Genomic DNA, 20,674 nt, shown 5'->3' with positions numbered 1-20,674 from the left:
CCCTGATGGTATTTTTATCCCCTTTTCAACTCAAACAGGCAGAAATTCCCGTCATCCAAAAGAAAAAGGTATTGCCAGGCATTCCTCTATCTTTCCCCTCCTCCCCCAGGGAAAGAAGCACTATCCTATGTCCCCTGAGATTTCTGTTGTACAGTCTAACCAAGTCCAGATGGTTGTCTCAAGTTCAGACATCATACTTGGTCAAGTATTTGTAGTTATCTATGGAAACAAATTCTGGACTCAGTTGCAAACGCGGCTTCCCAAATCACTTATGCCATGCTCTTCTGCCTTGTTTGTGTTATGGCCTTTCTGTGCTAATGAATTTGTAAATGTGGTTTAATTACTGTTTACTGAAAAATAGCTACACACAGATCAGTCTCAGTGGGAGACTTAGCCAAAATGTTGAGGCAATTTCTTTCGAGTACAAAAACAGCTAATAAGTGAGAAGCACTTTTTAAACATTGAGAAAGGAACTTAAGCTTAATTCTGAAGAAACGGTGTTGTATAGACCCAGAAAAAAGAAGTCATTCTTTAAGAGAGTATATTTAAATGGCAGAATGGTATTTTTTTTTTCCTAAGGCTGGGCACACGGTGATTTGCACGGAAGCAAAGTACAGGGATGGTGATTTGATTGAACACCACACCGAAGAACTGTACTTTAAAGAGCCCCCAAAAAGGAAAACCCGAAATTACTTATAAATTTCACAAAAATGTCCCGGAGCTCTGTAAAGCCATGTATTATGTATTACCTCGTGTTTCTGAATTCCTGCCTCAGGCAAATTGCCAACTTAGCAACTAAATGACAGTTTTCAAATTCTAATACAAACCAGCCTCTCTAACTTCACTTTTCTCCCTCCAGAAAAAAAAAAGGGGGGGGGGGACACACAAGGGAAAGGAAAGTTATTGGAAGGTTCAATTTATAAATTGTGCTTCATCTGGAGCTGGAGTTTAGACTTGCTCTTGCATAAAACGGTGTTTGCTTGATTCCACACAAAGAGGGCTCTTCGTGCCCCTGCCACTGTTGGTCCTGCTTAATAGGACCGGGTGCTCTGCTCTCCCTGCCCTTTCCGAGGCTCCCAGGTAGGAGCAGGGGTGGAGCCTGCTCTGCCTCCAGGGCGAAACTCAGAAAACAAAATCAGTCACCTTGCCATTTACTAAGATTGCTTGGCATTTCTTGAACTCTGGATATAAGCAAGAAATTGGAGCGGTGTGAGATGCAAACACTGCCCTCTACGAATTTATTTTTATTGGGGGCAGAAGACAGGGCTGCAGGCAATTCAATAGAAGAGATTCCCGAACTGGGGGGGCGGAGCGGGGGCGGGGCACAGGTAAAGGGAGGTCAAAGATACAAACTTCTAGTTATAAAATAAATAAATCCTATGGCACGTCCAGGGCCTCATCACTGTAGGGGAAAGACTTCTTTTCTGGGAAGATTATTACAGATTTCCATGTTGTGATGATTCAGCTGTCCATCGGTCATTGCTTTTTTCATTGACTCGCCAAATGTTATTTGTAGGAGCCGGAGAGGGAAAAGTAGTCCCAGTAGAGACTGTGTCTCAAGGGGCTGACCCTGCAGAGAGACCGAGACAGACATTAAATAAACACCACAAGAGAAAACCTCAAAGAAAATTGGGAATCACAATTAAAATGGGACTGTGTGGTCTTTCAAATAGCCTATAATTTCCCAAGCTTTATTTTCAGGATTTTTTCCAATATCGGAAAAATGAAAAGTGTAAGTGTAGAGCCCCCTTGTATGAGAAGGGGCTTTTCTCGACGGTGTTTAAATCATAAGACTTTGGAAATAGGAACAAAGCTCAGATACCACCTCCTCCAGGAAGGCTTTCCTGATAGCACCTATGCTGCCTTTTGGCTTGGGTGCCCTATCTGTGTATTCACATCATGCCACATCCATTACCCTGGTAACACGGAGTTGCATATCTGTTGTACTGTCTGTCCCCTAACTGCCACCACCATTTCTGAACTTACAGCTGGGGGCCTCCGAAGACGGAGGGGCCACATCTCACTCTTCTTTGAATCCACGGCACGCAACACACTCCCGGTGCCTGGTGTTCACTTACTTAATGGTGATGGCTCTGTGAATAGGATGATGATAATTCTAGGGTTTTGGTTTTTTTTTTCCATCTAACAAAAGTTGCCTTTGTTCCCCACATTATGTTAAGTTTAAAAATAGGTAACAAAAGTATATATATTCTTGTTTTTTTGAAGTGTAAATGTACTAAGACATGTTAATAGCATTTTACATAAGCATGCCTTTAAAAAATCTGGAAGGACACACACCAAAATGACCTCAAGGTTATGTATAAGTGTGAAGATTTGAAGTGTTGCTAACTTTTTTCTTTATGCATTGCTGTGCTGTCTTACTTTGTTTTGATGAGTGTGTACCACTGTTATAATACAATATTAAGTTGATTGTATTTAAAAAGGAAAGTTTGGCCTCTTTGTAAGCACGCATGTAAACCATTTATAAAGCCTCATCTTTACCATCTGAACCCAACACTGACAGTGAATTGACCTTGTGAATTTAAAGAACCCATCTAGCTTGGTAGCGTTTAATGGTATTAAATGGGTTTGTATTGTCCTTACTCATACCTGTTTCTTAATATTCAGAAGGTCCCCAAGCAGCACTTTCCTTGGACGTATTTTCTAGCAATAAATCATAAATGACCTCTTCTGTCTCTCTCTCTTTCTTCCAGTTCTCCTCCTCACATTCTCCCTGCTCATACTGGGATTGCGTGTTACAGCCTCAGTCGTCTTCATGTCGGGCTAGACCTCTTGCAAATAGATGAGGCAGAACTAAGTAGCGCATTTCTCTGGCCCTGGCTCTGACTCTCCCCATCCCTCCTGTTCTCCCTCTTTCTTTCATGATGAATCCCTGTTTCCTCCTGGTTCAGTACAGAGAAGGCATCCGTTTTCTGGTCCATGGTATTTCCACTTGACATCTTCGGACTGCCTGTCTTTCTGTCATTCTGTTTGGCTGAATTGGACAACCAGACCATGTTATGGACTCAAAGAGTCCATTTCTTTTCCCCAGAGGAACAGGTACAAATTCTAAAGTGTGCCTCCAAAGAACAGGTCTAAAAACGAGGTGTCTTCTTCTGTCTCTGCAGCTGAATCCTCGCTGCCAGGATGGGGAAACAGAACAGCAAACTGCGCCCGGAGGTCATGCAGGATTTGCTGGAAAGCACAGACTTCACAGAGCACGAGATCCAGGAGTGGTATAAAGGCTTCTTGAGAGACTGCCCCAGTGGACACTTGTCAATGGAAGAGTTTAAGAAAATTTATGGGAACTTTTTCCCTTACGGGGATGCTTCCAAATTTGCAGAGCATGTCTTCCGCACCTTTGATGCCAATGGCGATGGGACGATAGACTTTAGAGAATTCATCATAGCCTTGAGCGTGACATCGAGGGGGAAGCTGGAGCAGAAGCTGAAATGGGCCTTCAGCATGTATGACCTGGATGGGAATGGCTACATCAGCAAGGCGGAAATGCTAGAGATCGTGCAGGTACGTAGCCCTCACCTCTTACAAAGCCAAGGGCATGAGTCCCAGGTAAGAACTGGCAGGGGCTCTATCCAGCATGGGGCAGGGTGCAGCCTTGATTCGGCCTGCGCAGTTTTTGAAAATGCTGAACCCATAGTTGCAAACAGAAGAGTACACATAAACATGCAGAGTTTTTGGCATCTCTTGGAAGCGCAGATCTGGCAACACTGGGTCCCCATTCTTGCTTGGCCTTAGTCACCTGATTGCTTTGTGGTGACTTCCCCCACCACCACCACAGATGAACATACATTCCTCAGCAAATTCTGCTCACTATGGCCCCTCCATGCACCCGGGACCTGCCCAGACCTCGAGACTTTGGGGTTATATCCCCTGGGGCAGTGTCTAATGATCAGTCTCTGATCTGGGGTTCAAACCCTGCCCCTTTCAGTCACTACCTCTATGACTCTGACCAACTTAATTCACCTAAGTGAGCGTCAGTGTCCCCATCTGTGAAAGGGAACTGCCACCCATGTTTTGGGGTTAGTTTAAGATTAGGTGTGACTCTCCCTGTTCAACGCTTAGCCCAGTGCCAGGCATACAGAAAAGCAGAAAAGCTCATCATCCCCACCATCATTAATTGACAACTCTCTTAGACCCTTGAATAAAGGCAGGGACAGGGCTGGGTTCTGTCTCGTCAGAAATGCAAACATTGTAGAATCAAGTAAGCACTCCATTTTATTGCCCCAGATCACTCACCGAGAGTAAATACCCTGAACAGGCCAGGAGAAGGGGCCCTGGTGTTGGCCACATTTTCCTTGTCAGACCCCAAGGGAAGGTAGGGAAGAGACATAAGGAGCCGTAAGTGGTCGTGCCACCACCAGCTTGATCGGCAGTGAGTGGGACTCAGGGAGGAACTTAGGGGGACTAAGACACAGCTCAGGGGATGATCAGGACAGCTTCAGCTGCAGGCAATAAAAAGGAGTAGGTGGGTGGGCTGACCATCACTCACCATCTTGGCAGGAGAACGGGCACAAGAGGGAAGCATCTGGAAGCAGACAGCAGTCCAAGAGAGTGGGCATTTGGCTTCCTGGAGGGCTCATCTCAGAAGTCAGCACTCCTTCCAGAGTGTTGAGGTTCTGAGAAAGATCTACAGCCCCTGGGAGGACAGGTGGGGCTACTGGAAGGGAGGGAGAGGGTGGGACACAGGACAGGGAGAGCAGTCCTCTGCTGGTGAGATTGGGGGTGGAGTCAGGGGAGCATTTGCTTTCAAGGAAAGAACCAGGGAGAGCCTGTTGCAGAAGCCTAATGTCAGAGCCGAAAGAGACCCACATGACTGCCTTGTCATCGAGCCCTTGTAGCTGAGGCCTGGGGTCTGCTCCTGGGGCCTCACCCCAAAGGGCAGCGAGAGGGACAGGAGCACACGGAGCTGGGGGCGGAGCAGGAGTCCAGTTCCCAGATCTGCCAGCTAGTTCTTTTTCTTTTTTTTTTTTTTTAAAAGATTTTATTTATTTATTTGACAGAGAGAGATCACAGGTAGGTAGAGAGGCTGGCAGAGAGAGAGAGAGAGAGGGAAGCAGGCTCCCTGCTGAGCAGAGAGTCCGATGTGGGACTCGATCCCAGGACCCTGAGATCATGACCTGAGCCGAAGGCAGCCCCTTAACCCACTGAGCCACCCAGGCGCCCCTGCCAGCTAGTTCTTTATGTGGCTCTTCCTTCCCCTGGAGCCGGGACTATCTGAATGCGGTATGTTAAATTAATCTGTCAGAGCCAAGATCTTAAACAAGAATAAAGGATTTCAGGGGTGCCGGCGTGGCTCAGTGGGTTAAGAGATCTGCCTTCAGTTCTGGTCATGATCCCAGGGTCCTAGAATGGAGCCCCTTGTCAGGCTCCCTGCTCTGTGGGGACCCTGCTTCTCCCTCTCCCTCTGCTCCCCCTGCTTGGGCGCTCGCTCTCACTCTCTCTCTCTCTGCACCAAATAAATAAAATCTTTAAAAAAAAAAAAAAGAGTAAAGAATTTCTTACCTCCCCCAAGGATAAATGTATAAAATAATATAATGTCAGTGGTAAAAATATGGGCAGTGCAGAAAAATACAAAAGCAAAAGAGAATTCTCCATATTCCCACTCCACATACAAAGAGAATCACTGCTATTAATTTTCTAGTATTAGAAAATAATATTTTCTGGTCTTATTTCCATCATTTAAATGATTTCATAAAGTATATGAAATTTTGTTTCTTGCCATTTTTCACTCAACATAATAATGCAAGTATTGCTCATGTCATAAAAACTTTAATAAAATGATATTTTAATAGCTGCATAATAGTCATACAGTACAACTTACTTTCTCTTCCTCTGTTGTTGGATATATAGCTTGTTTCCAGGTTTTATTAATATATACACTGTAATTTCTAAGTATAAAATAACAGATCATTCTTGTGCGTGCTGCTTTTTCTATATTTAGCATTATCCCCTTAGGATGGGTTCCCAAAAGTATAGTTACTGGGCCAAAGGGAAGGAGCACTGATTTCTGATGCTAGATGCTCTCTGCCAAGCTATTTTCCCAAACACGCTGCCTGAGTGAATGAAGGAGTTGCCGTGGCATTGCACTTTTCCGGTTTTTCTTCATCTTTGCTAATTAAACAAACATTTAAATTTCAAAGGTGATTCGTTTTAATTAGCTTTATTTTGTCTCTCCTTTTGGGGGTGGGGGAGTGCTGCACTCTGCCCCCGTGTCCTCTGCCCCGCTGCAGAGAAAGGGGGTGACTATGTTCTCCTTTTGAAGAGAATGACTTCCTGATTGGGATCTAAGGGAAAAAAGAATTCGTTAGCCACTGTGTTCTCTCCTGTCGAACATTTTTGCGCAGTTCTCCTGGCTGCCCCTGGTCAGGCAGGGGTTTGGTGGACGGTACTGATGAAGATGTTGACCCTCAGTCAGGGAGAACCCTCCAGAATCTTTGGGCTTCTGAACATCAGACCATTCAAGCATGGGCTCACACGTACAGTTCCCAGCACCAACTAGGTAGCTGGCCCCGGGAATATAGAGTGTGGGCAGCAACACAGACACCCTCCCCAGGCTGTGGAATTTGGTTTGCAAGGGTGGGTGGGGACTTGGCAGAGGACACCCAGAAAGTTCTAGTAAGCACTCGCTGAGCCCCTGCCCTGTGTTCAGCATGGAATGTAGAAAGGGACCATAGAAACGAAGGGTCATTCAGCTTCACAAGACATTTTCTTCCCTACACCCCCGAACCATAAGTAGCTCAGTCCGCTCACAGGCCCAGGGGAAGTTTCCAGGTCATCACAGGAAGGACTCGGAGTCCTTAATAAATGCTTATGTACTCAGGGTTTTTGAGGAGCCTGCAAATGGAAACCTCAAGTCTCCTTGATTGTTTCCTGCAGCCCTGTCTCCGATGATTAATATTCATGACCATGGGGACTCCGCCCTCCAATGATTAATATTCATAACCGTGGGGAGGAAACATTGCAGCACCCCGAGGCGCTTTCCAAATTGCCAAAGAAATTCAATTAAATTTAGAGCCATTTTCCTACGAAGGACTAGGTTATTCTGTTCTGCTCCTTTGCAAACGGACAGTTCCGGATTCTGCCTTATTCTTGCGCTGAGCCCTGGGTTGCGGTGACAGGGTGAACTGGAATGTGGAGGACACTATCAGACTTTCCGTTCTTTTCGTTTCCTCTTTTCTCTCCCCACCTAGAAAGCGAAGGCCAGCACTCCGGACGCTGGGCCTGTCCCAGGAAGCCGTGTACCAGTGTGCGGGTTCTTGGGGGGTGGGGCGCGGAGGGGGTGCTGGTTGCAGCTGGTTCCCGCCCTCCAGCAAGGACCTCTGCAGATCTGCGCCTACTTCAGACCAGTCACTGTCCCTTGGGTTTCTGCTTTGTGTTAGGTACATCTGTGTTAGGGGGTGATGAGACGGGGGCAAGATGTGGGCCCCAGAATCATTCACAAAGGACGCTTCCATTTGTTAAAGTGAGTAAAACCGGCAACTCGATGGCAGGCACCGAAGTGTGAATTCTTGGGTGAATTTCTGTTCTTCCAAGACTCATAAATTCAAGCAGTTTAATAAAAGGCGAATTCATGGTGTTCACTGACAGACCCTAAAGACTGGTCAAGGTGTGGATTGGGGTCCAAATGAGTTTATAATTAGGCTCGACAAGAATGAAGTGTGGGATTCTGTAAATTTTCCAGTTTTTCTTCCCTGAGGTTGCTTTTCGGAGTTTAGCATTGGCAACCACAGAATATTTTTTATGGGGCGAGCTTTAGTCTGTTGTAGACTCCAATACTGACATAACACCCAGGGAGTTTCCTTTTGTTGCTCTAACAGATTACCATAAACATAGTTGCTTAAAACAACGCAAAGTTATGATTTTAACAGTTCTCCAGGTCAGAGATCTGAACTCAGTTTTACTGGACGAAAAATCAAGGTGTCCATAGGTTGCATTCCTTCTGGAGGTTTTAGGGTAAAATGTGTTTCCTTGCCATTCCTGGTTTCTGGAAGCATTCCTTGGCTTGTGGCCCCCTTCCTGCATGTCCAGAGTCAGCAAGTTTAAATGGATTGAGTCCTTCTCACACCAGCATTTCTCCGGGCATCTCCCTTTGCTTCTCTCTTCCACTCAGAAGGACCCTTGCCATTACATTGGGAGACGCCTGTCAGGAGAACCTTGTGATCGCAAGTCTTTAACTTAATTCCCATCACGCTTTTAGCATGTAAGGTGACATATTCACAGGTTCTGGGGGTAACAACCTGCATATCTTTGGGGGGATTGTTATTCAGTCTACCACATATGCCAAAATGCAGTTATGTTCCTTTTTTTAAAAAATCATTTTGTGCTCTATCAACATCTGGATGAACAAACAAAACCATATGCAGATTTATTTTTAGAGCCTTAAATGAACATTTTCACGTTCACGTGTTTGTTTTTTTTCAACTGACAAATTTAGGAACACGGTTTAGGCCCAGTATTTTATTACTGCATCAAAACTGCCTCTCAGGAGTCAGAAGCCAGACAGATAACAGCTCTGACCTTTTCCTCCTGTTACAGCAGGTCCTCTCCTCCAGATGGGGGTCCCAAGATCTGGGAGAAGCCTTCTGCCTCATGTAGCCACCTGTCAGCCCAGCTGGAGACAGGCCTGCACTGAACACCCGTCCCAGCTCAGGGTCTAAGGAAGGAGCCGAGGGAGTGGGGAAGGGACGTTGCTGATTTGCCCTTGAGTGCTTGGCCACTCCCTGGGTTGTGAGGGAGCTCGGTAAATGTTGGCTACCATTATTCTATTGCAATTCCCAGAGCTAGGACAGGATGTTTTCCTGCTAAATAAAGGGAGATGGTTTCCCAAAGGACGAGGTAATAGAATCTTCAATTAAGTTTAAGTTAAGGGGTGCCTGGGTGGCTCAGTCATTAGGTGTCTGTCTGCCTTTGGCTTGGGTCATGGTGCCAGAGCCCAGGACCCCGTGTCGGGCTCCCTGCTCAGCGGGAAGCCTGCTTCTCCCTCTCTCACTCGCCTTGCTTGTGTTCCCTCTCTCACGGTCTCATTCTTTGTCAAATAAATAAATAAATACGTCTTTTTTAAAAAAAACTTTTAAGTTGAATTCACCTAGTCATAAAATGTATATTAACAAAGAGGAAGGAGGTAACCCCACGAAACCCTCAACTGATGGAACTCACAGATATTCTGGAATAGATGACTTTAGGAGTTCCTGACCTTCTTCATCTCTTACCTTTCCCACCAAACACCAGCCCATCTGGGAATAACTAAACCTTCCGGGCTACTCCGATGCTCACAGGACTCTGACGAAAGAATGACCAGCTTTCCAGAAGAGAATGTGGTTGGCACCAGGAATGCCCCAAAGCTGGACTGGTTCTCAAGTTCAAGTTAGAGACTTTCTGAGAGGATATACCCAGGCTGGCATCATGTTACCCAGAACAGTCCTCAGGAAACTTACTTTGAAAATTAGGTTGGAAATCTTGTAATTAGCATATTTATTACTTGGATGTTAATGATTGCTTCGAAAATACTGGTGTTCAGATCATTACTGTCTTGGAATCAGACTCTCCCTCCTCGTTGTGACATGGGCTAATTGGCATTTTAAATGAAGGCTGGGCGGGTGTCAGGACACCTTTAATCTACCTTTTCATGGATTTTGGAATGAGTGCAACCTGAGGGAAGGAGATTAGGCGCATCTTGGCAGCTCATCATGGAAGATTTCATTTCTGTTTCTTTTTAGCAGTATTAGAAATTTTTTTCTCATTCCCTCATGTGATGAAAGGCTCACATACCTACAGAGCAGCTGGATGAGGAGGAAGGAGGGGACGGTGGGGGCCAGGCAAATGTCTGCCCTCCAGGAGCACCAAACAAAGGCACGGGTTAGTCCCAGCTGGTGGCAAGATCACCAGCCCACTTGTGAGTGTCTGTGCCGCTGAGGACCAAAGTGAGGACCAGAGAAACTTCTTTACCTTCTTTCAGAGCCACTTCCTGAGTGGCACTTGCATTTTCTCTCCAGATCATCTTTCTAAATTGACGCCATAGATACTCTATAAAATTTAATATGTTCCTTGGAAGCTTTAAAGACTGGGTTCTTTTGATTCCGGGGGTGGGGGTGGGGAGTGGGTGATGGGACAAGAGCTTCTAATCCGTTTTGATATGGCCCCTGGGAATTCAGCTCCACACCCTTGCCTAATTCCCATTTTTGAACGTGGACCACAGATGTAACCCCAGAATGCAACTTAAGATTTCTCTCCTGGAGGCAGCTGTAAAGTCATTGCTTAGACCACTGACTTTCTGGAAGAGCTAATCTTCGTGCGTGCCACTGTGTTTGGTTTACCCTCTTATTAGGGGATTAATCTTATGACAAGGGTTTAACTCTTAGCATGGAGTGTGCTATCTGGTGATGTGAGTGAGGTGCCCCTCTCCAGCAGGTCCCTCCCTGTGGCATTCGTGGCCTTCCCATAGCCTTCATGGCCTCCTCGTCTTTCTTCTGCTGCCCGAACATGGACACTTCCAAGCAGAGTTCCAACTACAGCCCGTGTTTCCTGCAGAAGTCTCCTCTCCTCAGTGCTCACCAAGGGCTAGCCCCGTGCCAAGGGCTTTCCACGCTGTGTCCGACTCCTAGGTCTGCCGTCCCAAATTATCATCGACTGGGCAGCTTGGCACACAGCAGAAATGTATTGTCTCAGTTCTGGAGGCCAAATGTCCAAAATCAAGGTGTGGACAAGGTCAGTTCCTTCTGGAGACTCCTGGGGGTCGGCAGGGGAGGTCATCTGTTACATGCCTCTCTCCTAGCATCAGTGGTGACACAACCCTCAGTGTGCCTGGCTCACAGCCGCGTCACTCCAGCCTCTGCCTCCATCAGCTGTGACCCTCTCCCTGTGAGTCTGAGTCCAGATTTCTTTCTTCTTACATGAACTCCAGTCACTGGATTGGTTGGGGCCTGTCCTAATCCAGCCTGATCTTATTTTAACCTTATTACAGCTGTGAAAACCCTTTTTCCAAAGAAGGTCACCTCAGTTCTTTCACCTCCGCTAGCTTCTGGATGAACACGACGTTTGGCAGGACAGTGTTTCACCTGCGGCACGTGCCTCCTCTCACTGAATCTTTACAACAACCTTGGTAACCCCACGTTAAGGAGGAAACAGCTGATGACTTCCAGATCTCCAGCTCCGTTAGGTCCAACTTTTTTTTTTAAGACTTTATTTTTAAGTAATCTCTACACCCCACGGGGGGCTGGAACTCACAACCCAGAGATCAAGGCTGCACACCCTACTGACCGAGCCAGCCATGCGCCCCTGTTATGTCCTACTCTTTGTGACATCTTCACTGAGCTGTTGCTCTGCTATTTCACAAAGTCAGCATTCCACAATCAAACTCATCCCTACCCCCTCACCCCCCACACGTGAAGGCCTATAATATAACAGCTCTGGAACATCTGTTAGGACAGTAATAAAAGGGCCCTTTGGAGGGGGCTCTCTGAAGCTGCTTTTGCATTGCACTTTGGGTAAGATTGAAAAAGAACATTAACTGTCCTTATCGAAAAATGATGAGTACCGCCACAGACTTGACAGAAGACCATGGCAGGAGGAATGACCGATTTCAGAAAATATGAAGGAGGCTGATTGAATGGGTCTGCTGACTGCCAGATGTGAGGATAGATGACAGAGAGGCACCAAAGATGTCTGACTTGACCACAGGGTGGACAAGTTTTGGGAGGGCAATGATGAGTTTGCTCTTTTTCTGGCAAAGTCTTCCATGAAACCTAAAGGAAGAATGGAGCTGCTTTGGTTGAAAGGGGGCAGGGCCTGTGTCATCTCCTCCCCTCCCAGGAAAAGTACCTACAGCTCCTTGGGGAGAACATTAGGAAAGTTCCTGACTGCATGTATTCTTCTAAGCACTAAACAAGAAACTACTTACACCATTCCAGAAACACGGACATCGATCCTATTTCAAAAGTGTTTCCGAGAAAGATCCTCATGGCCTCTCTCCACCCTCACTTCCTGGTGGGCAATATCCTTCTATGCGGGGTGTTCTTCTTTATCTAGAATCTAAATGCAACCTTGTACTGCCTAACCTCTTGTGCCTTTGGTTGGTTGTCATGGGACCCTCCATCTTCTGGTGAAAACAGGTGGTCTGGTTTCCTTCAGAGAGAAGGTTGTGCTTTAACTCTTGGAACTGTGCCTGCCCTGCAATCATTCTACAACTTTTATCAGTGCAGACGTGACTCCTTTTCCAGCATCCCAAGAGGTGGTTCATTCAGAGGGAAAAAGAAAGAAAAACATAGGCTATGAGGAAGCTAGAGAGAGCCCCGGTCACAGGGCCGGCGCCATCCCAAGCCTACGTAGGGGCAGAGCCAGAGCTGGGTGTCCTCTAGCTCTGTGTTTACCCAGATTCAAGAATGGGGCTCTTCAAGTTTAATTAAAAACAGGATGTTCCTGCCGGGGCTCTCATTGACATTGCTAAAAATAAGTAGGGAAGTCGCCTGGCCTCTTCATGGTTTAATCCCATTAAATTTGGGGAAGGGGGGGAACTGGGGCTAATAAAAGACATGATTTGTTTCAGATGGCTGCCTGGCCTTGTGTCTTCTCTCTCCCCGTGCTGGGGAGCCTTAGATTCTGAAGTTCTAGTGCATTCGGCTCTGGGTTGTTGATGCCATGGGAAGAGGACAAAGGGACAATTTCCCAAATGTGGTTTTTTCCAGGCTGCCATCTACTTACTCATCTTGGGACCATTGGGATTTGTCACCTCAGCTCTTCACTCACTGCTCTGGTGCCACACACGTCATAGACCTGGTTTTGTGAATAATTCACTAATCTCTGTCTGTTGATGCGCATTAAACAGAAAAAATCTAATCTAGAGTTACAAAAGAGACGTCTGGAATGCGAGCCCTCACTTCCTCCTAAGCCCTGCGATACACTTAAACATTGTGCCTTTGCCCCATTCCAGAAGTCCTGTTTGCAAATATACTCATGTAAAGGCATCCTGACTTTCTTTGATTTTTATATTAACCCATCTTTATTTCTCTGTCCCAACCCCACTTCTTTGGCCTGAGCGCTAAAGGCTAAATCTCTTGAAGACCTTGGGTTGAATGCAGGGGCCTCATTTTCTCACACAAAGTCATCTGTTTGCATGGTCTTTCATTCATTTGTTCAACCAGGAGAATTAATCTCTGGGTTAGTCCACAGTTGACTTGCCATCAGAATTCCAAGAAGGAGGATTTCATGAGACCCAACTTTTAGAGGCTTAGAGTTCCTCACCACCACGGGAGCCAGAGGTGGCGTAGATGAAGGCTTCCCCAAGAGTTATGAAGACACACTGGAATCACTGTACCCATCTAAATGGGGGTCATACAAAATGGGGTGCTTTTGGTCACCAATACAGTGTCGCCCAAGCACTCTGGCAGAGGATTGGGGAGATACAGACTAAGAAACACTGTGTTGGTCATTTTGACAATTGACTGTCTGCCACCTAGCACACAGTAGACACTCAATAAATAACTGATGAGTAAAACTGATGAATGACAATTTTTTGATTCTCTGAATACCACTGCTTGTAAGTAAGAGGGAGGTTTGGAGAGTATATGCAAATAGGTAAATCCAAATTCATATCACTTCTATCTTTTTGTGGCTTATTGGAGAATGACAGATCCCTTCCCGTGCTCCCTGGGGGGGGCCCCATGGGTCCGTCCTGACCTGCTGTGGGGCCACATCTTGTAGCAGGCTCCCTCGTGCTCATGCTCTCCACCTTTTTACCATTCCTCCTACTTGGGGATCCACGCAGGTCTTTCCCTCTGTCGTTTTCCTCTGGGATCTCTCCACTTCCTTCATCTCCTTGCTGGCCTCACTCCTCATGGAAGCCTGCCCTAATCCTCCTGGCAAAGAAGGGTCCCCTGTTACATTTGCCTTGACAGTGACCCCATGAGGGCCAGGCTGGGACAGATAGGCCTGGCATGTAATAGCTGGTCAATAAATAGGTGGGGAATGACCAAGGGAAGGGGTGAATGCATGAGCTATGGGACAGGGGGAAACTGAGATCAGGGATTTTCTTCACCTGGGGTCTTCGGGGGGGGCCCTCAAATCCACAAGCCCCTGGAGCTGTCTGCCACAGTGTGTGCCTGGTTTCTAAGGGGAGTACCCATAGCTTTTGACAGACCAAACAATTGTGGGGGCCAAGGGCAGGCTGCCCCATGATGGGCACTTCGGCAGGAAGATTATTTTTGAGTTAAAAAGCAGTTGAAACCCAGCAGATTCAGGAACAGCTCTTGAAACCCAGGAGATTCAGGAACACCTCTCCCACAACTGCCTAAAAAGATTTAGGTAGAGAATCCAGGAAGAGAACCACCACCCACAAGAACGACATTACTGTATGAATGAGATACAATAGGCAGGGAGGAACGTCGAAAGGCCTTTTTGATCCAAGTCCCCATGTCCCTTTGTTTCCAAGTGTCCCAGGACACATTCGTTTACCAAACTACATTTGACAACAGGCCTCCAGGGCCTTTACTGAGTAGTGTGGGGGGTCCGTGGCATTGGGGGAGACCGTTTCAGTACTACTTACAAAACTCAGTAGAACCCTGTTTTTGCTCATCAGAGTTCAGATGTACCCGATTTATCTCAAGCCTCGAGTTGCATAATCATTTAGTGCAGAGCTTGGGTGGCACACGGCTTCATCTTGGGGATGCCTGGGAACATGCTGGGAAGCAGTGTGAGGCTACTGCTGCATTTAGGGGCCAGGCGGGTTGGGGTGGGGGAGAGCATCGGGATGGATTGGTAATGTCTACCTGGGAGAAGGCGTGGGCAGACAACTGCAGACCATCAGGCACTTATTATCCTTGTAAGACTTGTGTAGAGATGCCGGCCTATCTTTCTGGCCTGAGGAATGTCTCCCTCAGCCTTGCTGCTAGAAGTGGGGTTCTCAGGAGCAACAGCAGCTCCACACAGAAGCTTATTAGAAATGCAGGATCCCAGGCCCCATGACCACCCCCCACCCCCAGCCCTGCTCAATCAGATTTTGCATTTTCACAAGATCTCCAGAGGATTTGTATGCACGTGAGGGTCTGAGACACAGGGGGCGACACAGCCTTCCTGCTGGCTTCTCACGGCTGGAGCCAGCCCCACTGGCCAGGCCACCCTTGCTGGTCACCACACTCTGGTTTTCTACAGCACATCAACAGGAACAGGACTGGCTCCCTGGGCTCATCGGGGCCATTCCCTTCGCCCCTCTCTCTGGGAGGTTTAATAATAAAGCTCTTATCTTACTATCTTACTATGCTTACTTCTTGTCTTACTATCACATCATTTCTGTCCCTAGGCGATCTATAAGATGGTTTCCTCTGTAATGAAAATGCCTGAAGATGAGTCAACCCCAGAGAAAAGGACAGAAAAGATCTTCCGCCAGATGGACACCAACAGAGATGGTAGGAGGCTGTGGGGGCTTGGCTTCTCTCAGAGTGGGGACTGTGGGCGGGGCTGGGGCCACTCAGGCAGGCAGATGCCACTAAGGGACAAGATAGCCGCAAGGACCTGGCTCACAGGTCTTTGTGAAAGGGCTCATCTCACATGCTCCCTGGAGGTGCAAGACAGAGAGGGACCAAGGTGGGGACAGGCCGAGACCACAGCAGGCTGGAGCCGGGCAGGTCAGCTCAGTGGAAAGCAGAGAGGGACTGGGTATGACTCCTCTCAGACCCTGGCGGCTTTCACCCCAGCCTGCCCAGGGCGTGCGCTTGGGCTCTTCTGCGCATGCCCCGAGGTGTTGGGTTTCCCGGAGCCACGTGGTCTTCCCCAGCCAGTGTCAGCCAGGGGAGGAGGGGATTGAAGTGGCCAGCACTTTCTGCCCGGAGGGTGCCCCCTACAGTTCAAAACCAAGGAGGAGATTCCAAACAATCTGAAGTGAAAAGGGAGGCTGAACTCAAGAATAGTGGACCTTAGATGTTGGGATGCAGATGGAATATAGGAGGCCCAATCAATTTGAATTTTTGATGAAGAACAAATGTTCTTTAGAGAAGTATTCCCGATGCAATATTTGCGACACACTTAAATGAACCCCCCAAATTATTTATTTGAAGTTCAGTGTTAACTGGGGTCAAGGGAGCAAGTCCCCTCTGGAAGCTCCTATCTAGAGCTGCCCCAGCAGCTTCCCCTGAGAATGGGACCTTCTGGAAGCACCAGGAAAGGGGAAGAAGCTTTGCCTGCCCCAACTATACGACAGAGGGACCTTCCAGGAGGTAGACCCATACATATCCCAGCTTACTCAGCAAGGAAGGGGACCCACAGATAAAAGTGGGACCCCAAGTCTGTGTCCTCCAGCCTGCTCGGATTGACCTGAGGGCTCCCCTCAGCCTCGTTACTTTCTTACTTTGGATGGAGGGGCAGCCTCCTCACATGTTGTCCAAAAGAAGGAGCCCTCCCCCCAGATTCTGTGTGGGCTCCTCTGCTCCCATGGAGGGAGAGGGACTCTTGCTGCAAAGCTAAGGCTACCGCAAAGAGGCCAGAAGGCTCTGGGGAAACCCCATGACAGAAGTGGTGCCTTAGGAGTGCAGCCTGCTCTCTTAAAAAGGCAAAGTTCAGCTATCTGTTGCACAAACACCGAGTGAGAACCGCCTGCCCTCTCCTGGGAACCTGTCCTATGTAGCCATCTGACCCCTGTGAGCAGGGCCTCCCAGAAGCAGCACGCTGTCCTGGGGGCCGCTGTCCTAGGTGCTGGCTGGGCCGAGGCGCTCACGGTGGTGGGGTGGGAGAGCAGGAGGGAAGGGAAAAGGTGAGCGGTTGCTGCCACCTAGATGTGGTGGGACCCTACATCCGTGTAGCTGCCACCAGCCCCCGGCTCATCTGTCCTCTTGCTTTCTAGGAAAACTGTCCCTGGAGGAGTTCATCCGTGGGGCCAAGAGCGACCCGTCCATAGTGCGCCTTCTGCAGTGCGACCCCAGCAGCGCCGGCCAGTTCTGAGCTCCGCACCCCACGGATTGTAGAGCTGCTGCTTGTGTTTGTTCCCTTTCCACCTTTCTTTTTAACAAAACTTTTTTTTTTCTTTTTTGCCAAACAATATTGATGGTGATGCTGTCCCCCGTGCGGTCAGACGCACCTTCCTCCGTGCCGCCTTCAGCTTCCTCTGTTGTGGGAATGCCCAGAGCCCCAACGTGCTTGTGGAGAGCATGGACGTGCCATCGTGCACGGACTGTGTGCAGTTCGTCGTTCTATGATGTCTCATCATTCCTATTGTTATTTTTCTTCTGATTCCAATGTTTCTGTTCTCAGACCGAAGACTTGGGGAGGCCAGAGGGGGCCAAGCAATCCAGTCCCGGGATTCTATGGCCAGCTCCCAAGAGCTTGTTTGAAAAACAAAACTCCCCACCTGGGTCTGGAGCCACTCGTGCCCTCCGGGTGGTGGCTTCCAGGTTCCCCAGGACAGGGGACCCCCTGGGGCTGGGCTCTGAAAGGGGCCTGGAGGCCTCCACTCCACCCTCTTCCCCAGCAGGCTGTAGTGTCTAAGCTGTGAACATTTCAAGGTAAATTCATAGAGAAGAGGAAAAAAGATGGCTCAGCTGTTTCTTCACATGGTTTACACTAGTTGAGCTAAGATGAGTTTCTTTGAAAATTAAACACAAATGGTAACTTACCTAACAAAACCAGACCCATCTTGTTGCCTATTGTGATTAAAAAAAAAAAAAAAAAAGACTGCTGTATATAAAATATTGGGTATTGCAGACCAAATTAAGTGTTTTGCCTTGTTTAAATGAAATGCATGTTTAGTGAGCACTAATACAATCTTATTACAGAAGACTGTTTTTAGTAGCTTAATGTGAAGTAAGCCAACTATAATGAATGTCTGTGTCTTGTTTTAAAGTCATATCTGTCTTTGCACAAATGCACCAATCAACAGGTATATTTTATATATTCCAGAGAAGTTCAAAGTCACCATGACTAGGGCCCAACCTTAATTTTGAGTGCATTTCCAGAGTGGTAGTGTCTACAGGATAGAAGTAGGGCACAGTTAAGTAGGACATGTCCACTGGGCATCAGAAGGTTCGTCTTTACAAGAGATGTGAAGTCACCGTTAGCCCACTCAGCCCAGCAGCTCAATGGGAGTAGACTGGAAGTCTGGTGTTTTTCTGAGTAGATCAATATGCTGTCGAACCAACAACAACAACAACAAAAACACAAATTCTTGGGACTTCCCAATGGTTTAACCCACATGATGAGTAAGGAGCTGTATCTGCAGTGTTGACCTTTCCATGCCCCGGGGCCCTTCATAGGGTTCAAGGTTGAGCAGTGAGCTGACTCTTCATGAAGAAGGCATGGCCCAGAGTATCTGTGCTTTCCAGGGCCCATGGTGGGGAATCCAAAAGTATTTCCCATCACCATGTTCTCTGAATGCCAAATTCTGTTTCCAGAAGGGACAGTGCAAATTTGAGTCACTCTTTGGCTGGTGACCTCACATACACTAATTGGAGTACAAATTGCTGATCTCAAGTCAGTCAGTCATAGTTTCACGAGTAGTAGGCCTGGGGAAGTCCAAGCACTCAAGGACCCAGATGGGGAGGACCTGCCCAGGGAGGAGGCAGAGAGATCCCTAGTGGGTTTATCTACACCCTGTAGACCACGACCCCCAGAAAGACAAACATAACTATGAGGAAGATGACGCTGAGCCCATTCCAACTCCAGACTCTTCTTTATTACTTGAGTCCCTTTTAAGTAGTAGCAAAAATCTGAATTTCCATGGTTGACCAAAATGAACCAACTTGCCAGGATGAAATTTGGAGACCTAAACATGGTAAAATTGTCTTCCTCTTCCTCTGAGTGTCCGTTCCTCACAACAGGTCTGTCCTGAGACTTGCCAAATTCCTCCATGGGCCGAGTGGTAAGATCTGGGTTGGAAAACCAGGGAATTAAACTAAGAGGTGGAGGGCACAGTGAGTGAGGAGCCCAGCAAACATGCTGGCCATGGTCAGCAGTACATCCTATTGCCTCCCACCAGTTCCCCCTTAGAAGCCTGCCTAAGCTCTACCCTCGGTCAGGACATCTTGTTGAGCCAGACTCACCCAGTTCCCTAGAACTGAGAGCTGGATTGAGGAGCAAGGAAGAGGGGTTCCAGCTGTTGAGGAGAGAAGACAGAGCCAGACCCATGGCTAATGAATGCCGACACGCCTGGGACATACACAAATAGTCTTGTCCTGGCCGGCCGCTGACCCTGTCTGTATTTTCTCGATGGTTATTTTTTTCCTTCTATTCCTTCCCAGGAAGGGCTTTGCATGTCTAATCCAATGCACTTAAATTTGGCCAAGGGACTCTGCAGCACCCAGAAGGCTGAATGACGAAAGGTTTAGGTCATTCCTCTGCTGGGCTGTTCATTGTCATTTCTGTGGTGCGGGACCTCTGGAAACGGAGTCTGTTCTGTCTGAAATCAAGCCAGTCTGTGATGTTCAAGGGACTGGAATAAAGTGGCTTATGACTTGAAGGACGACAATACAGAGTGGCTGAGTGTTCATACCCTTGCTTAGGGTGGGGGAGGGGTGGTGCTAAGGGTGCTGTTACATCTCTTCTATTGTCCCAGGGGACCCCTTGCACAAATGGATTTAATAAGATACAGATAAACTTTGAACAATGAGAGGGTTTGGGGTGCAGACCCCCTGTGCAGTTAAAACTCCACATATAACTTTTGATTCCCCAGAATTTAACTAACTACCAACAACTTGGCATTCAAGCACATTGACTATATCGTGTGGGTGTCTGGGACACTTGGGTTTCCTGCTTAAACTGCTGCCCCAGGGGGAATCTGCCTGAGTGAGGGTCCAGGTGCCTACACACCCCTCACCCCTGCTCAGGTTTGGCTTCTGCCCTAGAAACATGGGAGCCAGGGTTTGGGAGGGGAACCCAGAGGTGGTGCTGAGCCCAAAGCCCTGTCCCAAAGCATCCTTGGGCTTCATTCCTCTCTTCTTCCTCTTCTTTCTGCGCCTGGGCTTCCTTCTCTCCACTCACATACTTGTAGGCATTCACTTTCTTCTCACCTCCCCTCCTTCCTCACTACTGCAGCTGCAAACTCTGGTCTGAACATTGGGTGCAATGGGAGGCAACTTCCTCTTCAGTGACAAATGAACATCCTCTTCTCCCGTCTCACCCTCTCGGTCTGGAGAAGCATCGAGAGAAAAGATGACATGATGCAGACTCCACAGCCTCAAAACACATTCAGATGAGGGTTGTTTTGGGTTTTTGTTTGTTTGTTTGTTTGTTTTTTGGCTGTTGTCTTTGCCTCACCTGCAGCACAGAATTCCATCATTCCAGGAAAAAGGCTCTGAAGATCAGCTACATTAGGTGACTCGTGGGCTGACCAGACCTCCTGTAGGAATTAAGTTGGCCTGCAGGGGATCTGGCCTTGCTTCAGTCTGTCCCTGTGGTCCGGCAATGGATACTCATGAGTACTGAACGTGAACAACACCCCTGTCGTTCCTGGCACCGATGGTGAGGTGGCTAGCTGCGGCCAACCTGATTGGGAGCCTGCACTCCCGCACCTTTTGGAGGCCAACCTGGCAATTTCCAGCAAATTTCCAAGACCGAGACTCCTATTTTCAGGGCATTGTCCTAATACCCAACGCAGCTGGATCCCCTCACAGCCTAGTCCAGGAATGGAGGGGGCCCACTGGTTGAGGAGGAATTCTGAGTGTTCCCCTAAGTCAAGGCA

At 47.9% G+C, this 20,674-nt stretch overlaps 1 protein-coding gene across 4 annotated transcripts in view; it reads left to right on the top strand.

Annotated features, from left to right (window-relative positions):
* Positions 1-19,462, top strand: part of NCALD (neurocalcin delta) — a 383,045-nt gene extending 363,583 nt beyond the window's left edge. For all 4 annotated transcript variants that reach the window (XM_013064753.2, XM_004768878.3, XM_004768879.3 and 1 more), the window contains 3 exons: positions 3,129-3,525; positions 15,311-15,416; positions 16,847-19,462. In XM_013064753.2, coding sequence (XP_012920207.1) covers positions 3,148-3,525; positions 15,311-15,416; positions 16,847-16,944 — 582 coding nt within the window. In that variant the 5' untranslated portion in view covers positions 3,129-3,147 and the 3' untranslated portion in view covers positions 16,945-19,462. The remainder of the gene's footprint in view (positions 1-3,128; positions 3,526-15,310; positions 15,417-16,846) is intronic.
* The last annotated feature ends 1,212 nt before the right edge of the window (positions 19,463-20,674 follow it).

Source organism: Mustela putorius, unplaced genomic scaffold (genome assembly GCF_011764305.1).
Source record: "Mustela putorius furo isolate JIRA1106 unplaced genomic scaffold, ASM1176430v1.1 tig00000228_pilon_pilon_pilon, whole genome shotgun sequence".
NCBI classification, from domain to species: Eukaryota; Metazoa; Chordata; class Mammalia; order Carnivora; family Mustelidae; genus Mustela; species Mustela putorius.
This window is presented reverse-complemented; position numbering and strand designations above follow the sequence as displayed.